Source organism: Cyprinodon variegatus, unplaced genomic scaffold (assembly GCF_000732505.1).
Source record: "Cyprinodon variegatus isolate N-32 unplaced genomic scaffold, C_variegatus-1.0 Scaffold394, whole genome shotgun sequence".
Classification (NCBI taxonomy): Eukaryota; Metazoa; Chordata; class Actinopteri; order Cyprinodontiformes; family Cyprinodontidae; genus Cyprinodon; species Cyprinodon variegatus.
In genome coordinates, this window is record NW_015150847.1 from 737,476 (window position 1) to 744,721 (window position 7,246).

A 7,246-nucleotide genomic window follows, 5' to 3' on the forward strand; every position below is an offset into this window, starting at 1 on the left:
ACTCTGCAGAATCTGTTAGTTCAATCTCTAACGTTCTGCTCTCTCTGCTTTTTCTCATGATAGTAGCTTAATCTGGTCTGTTCCTGTTTAGCCTTTGCTCCATCCTGGATGGAGGCATCAGCTGGAGTGCTGCCATCAACAGCTTCCATTATAAGTTATAGAGCTGGGCCTGTGTTTCAGTGTTTACTCCTGTTTCTCTCCTGTAGCTATGGGCTCAACATTTTCTGTGATAACTGGATGTTCTTTCTTTTGTCCTTGGACACGAAAACTGCCTCAGAGCTCCTCTGATTAACTGTTTCTCAAGCTGAGCTTGGTTCTGACTTTCTCCTATTAAGTGGGACTTTTTTCTCTCCACTCACCGCATGCTTGCTTGGTTTGGTAGTCAGTGATGCTAAAATATGTCTCTTTATGCTCACCCAGGAGGAGAGAGTCCTGCAAATCAATGACCAGATGCAATGAGCTGGTTTTACCCGCTCGTAAAGAAAACTTTAAACCATTCTAACTGGATGTTCAGATTGATTCGACTCTGTAAAGTTTCCCTTAGATGTTGTGAAGTGGCACTATAAAAATGAACAGAAATGAAATAAATTGAATTTAACAGAGCAACAATTCATGCTCCCAGGACAGGATGGGGAACAAAGTGGAGTCTGACAGCATGCTTATTTTACCAAAGTATGCACCACTGAATCTAACAGCAGGAGGCGTTTTTAGTAAACTACAACATAAAGCACCCAAAGTTAATGCTTAAGGTCAAACTAAGCATCAATTTTAGGGTAGAAATAGATTTACAAAGAGGATGGTGCTTCTACAGCATCAGAACTCACTTGCTGAAAGTGTGAATGCAGCTTTACGGCTGGGTATCACTGATTCTGGAGTTTGGGATTAAAATAGGAAGAGATTTATTTGGACATCTCCATAATATTCTGCAGAAAATAATGTTAGAGTTACAGTCATGCAAAAAGTGAAGCATCTTCTTTAAAACCATTTAGGGGCTTCCCTTTCATCACAGCTTTTTCTCAGTTCTGATCCACACTGATGGTGCAAAGAATTAAGCGTGACATGAAAACACTTCTCTCTAGTTAAGACGCTATTCAGTGATGACCTGTTGTCCAACATTACAGAGCAAAGAGTCACAGGGAGATAGTTACTCAAACAGGTATTTTCTACCTTGACCTCAGATTTAGTGTTAAGATAAAAGTTGAAGATATGAAATTTCTGTTCCTTCGCTATAAGGATATATAACAACCACAGCTGGTCCTCTTCTCCTCTCAGAGGAGACAGGACTGTCTGTCCTGCATGTAAACAGTTGAACGCTGATAACCTGCTCCAATCCGGGTTCACTAAGAACGCTGTGGGTTTTCTATTCTAGCAGGCGACGGCAGCATGACGGCTGGGACAGCCCTCCCTTCCTCCACTCGCCACTCACCACCAGCTGTGCTGCTCTAGACTCCTCCCTGGTGCTCCATCTGAAGAACTGCACCACACAGCTCCTGGTAGGCATCTGCTGCCGATGTCTTTTATTTTCCAGGTACCGGGTTGCTGTCGATCTAAATCCTGCCTGTGTAACAGGGGAGTAAGCTCTGTTGCTTTATGCACTCATCTCTGGTTAGTAAAGCTGTCAAAAAAAACACAGGATTGGACACTGCCTGGACTGGATTGTTCTTCTGAAACAGGGACCAAGGGTTTGCATGCATTCAGGTGTGTTTTGGGACCACCATCATGTACCCGCCATCTGATGCATGGAGGGAGCACCTGTCACATCAGCCTGCTGTTCATGAGATGAGCTTAAATATCATCAGAACCAACTAAGATCTGTTGGGAGCATTTGCACAATAACACGAGTCGTTCCAAAGTCCCTTAGTCCTGGAGAGGCTCCCTTTCTGCTTTGGCCTCTCTCATCAGGCCATGACACGGCATGATGAATCAGATTTTTACCTCAGAGGTTTGTTGTTTTAGAACATGAAGATGATCAAACATTTGTTTCCCGCCATGTTGACTTCAGGTGGGTAGTAACTAGTTAAATTTACTCAGTTAGTAGTAGATTCACTGAGCCGTACTTCTTACTTTTACTTTAGTAATATTCTTGTAAAGTATCGCTACTACTGTGCTGGTAAAGATTCTCAGTCATCAGGGTCATAGTCATTCGAAAAAAGTAAAAAAAAACAATCCTCTGGACTTAGTTTGCAAGTTGGAAGACATCTCGCTTTTCATCCAGGAAGCTTTTTCTATTCAAAATGTCAAAAACAAGACCCTTAAACAGAGACTAGTTCATCCTAAAGACAAACCCCCAGACCTAATATTTGGGAGTGGTGTCTGCAGTTCAATGCAGTGAGGAATGCTCTGATCTTTTTATTGGAGAAAACAAACAACCTCTCCACAGACGCATGGCCCGACATAGAAGAGCGCCCTCCTCTGGACAAGACTCTGCGGTACATCTACACCTTGTGGACAAACGAAATTCTTTGGAGAACCAGAATGTTCACATTTTGGACAAAGAAGACAGATGGTTTAAGAGGGGAGTGAAGGAGGCCATCTATGTTAAGAAAGAAAAATCAACCTTAAACAGAGGGGGGGGGTGTACTCAGATTTCAGCTTTCAAAAACCTACAATGCAGCGATGGAGTTGATTCCTTCCCGCTATCATCGCAGCCACAACCCCTGTACAGGAGAGCAGAAGACCTCGCCTATTCAGTCAGGCCAACAATTCCCTCTAACGACCCCCCTTTCAGAGACATAGACAGGTATGGGGCATTGCAGGCCAAAAAGAAGCCAAACGACCCCCATTCCAAAGGGGTGGACCCGTTCATCCATTTTCATTTGCATGTTTTCTAAAATAAAACAAGGCTTTGTTGGGCTACTGTATAAAACCTGAAACTCAACGCTATTTCTGACATTTTTGAATTGAAAACGCTTCCTGGATGGGATGAAAATCCAGTGGAACTTTTTTGGAATGAGTATTGGGTAAATCTCTGACTCCTTTGAGTAATTTGAACTTTTCCACAATCGGGTAAAACTGATTGTGGAAACCAAAATAGACACTTCTCACTGTAAGGGTTGGTATTCAGAATTGTACGTGAAAAAAAATGTTTGGTTAAAAGTATTTCCTCTGCATAAATTTGTTCTTTTATATTCACATCATTTATACATATTGTTTATGCATTTCGTTCTTTAAAATACCAAATTTTGCGCATAAAGTTTGTCTGTCTGTATCATTTCTAAATATTAAATCAGATGTTACACTGCAAGAAATTGAAATTTAAATAAGTGCATTTTGTTTTGAATAGAGGTGGTAAGTGAGACTCTTTGCCAATGGAACAAGACAATTTACATTTAAAATAAGAAAAAAATATAAAGTTATATATAAAAAGTTCTACTGGATTCACTTTGTATTCGTCTTTTTCCTGCTTCACAAAGGTAGGCAGCAGCTTGACAAAGCCATGATGGCAATTATTTTACATCCAAGTAGTATGCAGTTCTTCATATATACACACATCAATTTCAGACAGATGGTATCAGCATTGTATCGGTATCGGCCAATACTGCACAGCCAGATATCAGGTGTCGGTATCGGGGCCAAAATATGGCATCGGCGCAACACTACTTATTATCCAACAATTACTCAGTACTCAAGTAGCCTTTACTCCAAATACTTTTTTTACTTGTGTAAACTTGCAGACGTAGTGCTGCTCTTACTTGAGTCCAGTTTCTTGGTCCTCTATGATCACTGTGTCCGCACAAATTTGGATGAAGTTGACATAAGAACAATTTTGTCCCTCTGTGTTTTAGCGTCTTGGCATGTTTGGTCCCCTGCGCTGTGGAGAGATGTATGCCTTGGACAAACTCCTGAGAGAGACTCGAGTCTTTGAAATCATCCGTGGCATCGTCAGGGATGACCCCAACCGGCCCAGGCAGCCTGCCGAAGGTATGGGACGATCCGCTCTGCTTTAACGCGCCGGAAAAAAAGCTAAATCTTTATAAGTCCTTTTATCTTAAAATAAGTGAATTTATTCCTGAATTGGGGAGGTAAGTACTTTGCCAACAGAACAAGACAGTTTACATTTAAATTGAGAAAAAACAATTGCATTGTCTTATTTCTGTCATGATGGGATTCAGGTTTCTAACCCACATGCAGAACACAACGGAGGCAGATGAAAAGTATGACTGTTTATGTAGATAAACACAAACTTATATGAATAATACTGAGAAGCAGATCCGGGACTGGTCACACAGGGTTCTCTGTAGAGAGGGACAGTTTGGTTAGCCAGGAGGCTGAAGATCTTAGCCAGAGGAATTGTGCAGGTTTGTACCTGTGACGTGGTTCAGGTTAGCAGCTGAGGAGGGGAACCGGGTTGGGTCCAGAGGCTTGAAGTTGGCAGAGGGCTAAGCAACGGCAGGGCTTGACTTCAGACTTATCAGTGTTCAGATCCAGAGTTTTCTTCCGATCCTCTTCTTGAGGGCGGGCAGGCAGGTTCAGACAACTAGATTCTTCAGGTGAGCTCCTGAGAGCCGGCAGGCAGATTTCAGCAGATGAAACTCCTCCAGAGTTCCAGGGTTCAGTCAGGTTTCTTCCTAGGAGGCCGAGAAGACAAAAAACTGATCAGGTTCAAGTTCAGGTTTTCAGGGCAGTCAGAGAATCAGACAGGCTGGTTGGCTCAGGCTTTGCTAACCATAACTAGCTTAACACTCTGGTGCTGGAGTGTAGTCCTGCCGCTGCTTATATGCTGGTCTCCTGATGACTGATGGATCACAGGTGTGGTTGTCAGCTCAGCTCCAGGAGACCTAGAGGCCCCCTCTGCTGGAGGAAGGTGGACAGATCTCCAGATCCCAACAATTTCAAGTGCAAATTATCTAATTATTATCATTCCATTGGCAGAGAATCTTATTGACCTTATTAAAAGTAAGGGTAATAAACTTAATTTAATAAATGTTGGCTTCTTTCTAGATTGGGTTTGCAGGGTACAATCTAAAGGATTGGGGAAGCAGGTGCCTTTAAATCTGAAAAGGGTTATCAATGATTTTAATTTAACATCTTGAGATGTTTCACAGATCTTAAAATGAAGAGAAGTGTGGACAACCTTGTGCCATCCCTTCATTGGACTGCTGAACAATGCAGTGGGAAAAAAGTATTTAACTATTCACCCCAGTTAAATAAAAGTAGATCGATCGATTTCACTCATTCTGCACTTCATTTTCATATCTTCGCAAAGAGAGAACAGTTCATCATATGGCCCCTTATTGCACTTTAATCAGCCCTGTTTTGATCTGGGCAGTGTTCGTTTCCCCTCACTTACAATAATGAAAACTAGTCAGAGTCAAAACAAATTACAGACACTTTGATTAAACATTAAAATGTTATGAATAAACCTTGAGAAAGAATCTGTCTTGTTCTGTGAAGAAGGTGTGTCATGTCTACAAACACCCCTCCCTCAGGCATTGTTTGGCCTTGCCTATGAAACAGATTGAGTGAAAACATTTCTAGTGTGTATATAGGATAAATTTATATATGAAATAAGAGAAATCTAAATTTTCCGACCACAACAACAGACTTCAGAGAGTTTTTCAGACCTGCTCCAAGACAGCGACTAACATCTGCAACGCCATGAATATTGAATTAATTTTAATTCCATCACTCAGGATTAAAACTAGTTTCTCACCAGTGGAAACATGTTTCATTGCTCCCAGTCCTCCCAGTGATAATCGCATTGATTCAGCTCCAGGTCAGACTAGGCAGAGCTTCGTCTGAACCTGCAGAAAACCACGCAACGCACTGAAGCTCATACAAAGTCAACATTTCTGGTGGTTTGGACATTTGATGAGGACAACGTCTCCACTTCAAAGAGAGTTCTGTAACATGGCTTATTTTCATTAAAGCTGCAGCGACAAAAACACCTAAACAGACCTCATGTCTGTAGAAACAAGACATCTTCCCAGTGGTCAGGCAAACAGGTGGAGGGCTCAGGGTGTTGGACCAGGACACATTTCAGTCATTAAGTCGACCACCAACCCTGATCCACTCTTTAAAATAGTATAGAGAAGAACCAACATCCTCTCTTGCCTAAATGTTGGATTTTTTTTTTTGTGTTCTTAGAGATGCACCAAATCTAACATGGTGCCAAGACAGAAAAAAATAATCTGATAAGATGACCCAATGTTCAGAATCAGACTTGAATGTACTGAAAAAGAGGGACCTGGAGAGTTTCCTGCAAACCTCTAAGAACAATAAAAAAGGGGCCATATCTGTCTGTGATGATGTGAGAGAGAGTCAAAAAGAAAAAAACTGCTGAGATCTGACACTGCCAAAAGCATCAAACAAGGGTTCTGAATGTTTTAACTTTGTCCTGCCGAGTTCATCAGTGAAACCCTCAACGTTTTCTGACTGAACAATAAGAATAGAGCATGACATGCATGGACCGGTACTCCTCGTTTAATGAAAGACAAACCCACAATGGCCGTTTTGGGAAGGGCCATTTTGAACAGCTGCTACTGTACTCCAACAAGTGGTTTTTAAAAAGTGAACTCATGAAACAGGCTTGGACAAAGAAGATTGTACCCTTAACATCCTAATGACTCAATCGCTGCAATCAGATTTCACTTGTTAAGGTAATTACCATTGAAGATGTCTGAGTTTATTACACCTTGGTATGGGCTGCCTGTTGCGTGTCAGAACTGATGTTTTAATCTAATTAGGTCCGTCTGGATATACAGTTATAATCTTCATTCTGTACGTGGCAAAGATTTGGAAATGGAATTAGAGCGGCGTCCTTTGCTAAGAACAAAGTGTAATATTTTGTTAAGGCTGGAGCCATGGATGTCTAATCATCTACTAATGTCTATGATGTAAAATAAGATGATGTTGCAGACTGGAGATGTATAAAATGCCTCTTTAACTGTTATTCGGGGCCACTTCCTGAGAGGGGAACAGCTGCCTTCTGTAACTCAAAGCAACTTCTCTGATCTGAGTAAGAGTAAGAATTTCTATCAGAATCTGTTGTCATGTCTCCTGGTTCTTTAATACATATAAGCTATGAAGAGTTATTTAAAGAATTTGTCCCTAGTGATCTCTTTTCAAGGAAAAACCAGAGAGATAGAGCATCAAGGTGCATACACAGATTGAGACATCTGCTCCTCCCAGCTGCTATTTTGGCCTACTCCTCATCTATTCGTCTGTCATCTGTTTTTCATTAGCATTTATTTAAGTTAGTTATTTATATAATAATTATCTATACTATTATTATGGAACAAACATG

At 41.2% G+C, this 7,246-nt stretch overlaps 1 protein-coding gene across 1 annotated transcript in view; it reads left to right on the forward strand.

The window, feature by feature from the left end:
- Window positions 1-7,246, forward strand: part of LOC107092782 (protein FAM65A-like) — a 35,926-nt gene that overhangs the window by 18,324 nt on the left and 10,356 nt on the right. The window contains exons 10-11 of the mRNA XM_015387435.1: window positions 1,370-1,493; window positions 3,786-3,921. Coding sequence (XP_015242921.1) covers window positions 1,370-1,493; window positions 3,786-3,921 — 260 coding nt within the window. The remainder of the gene's footprint in view (window positions 1-1,369; window positions 1,494-3,785; window positions 3,922-7,246) is intronic.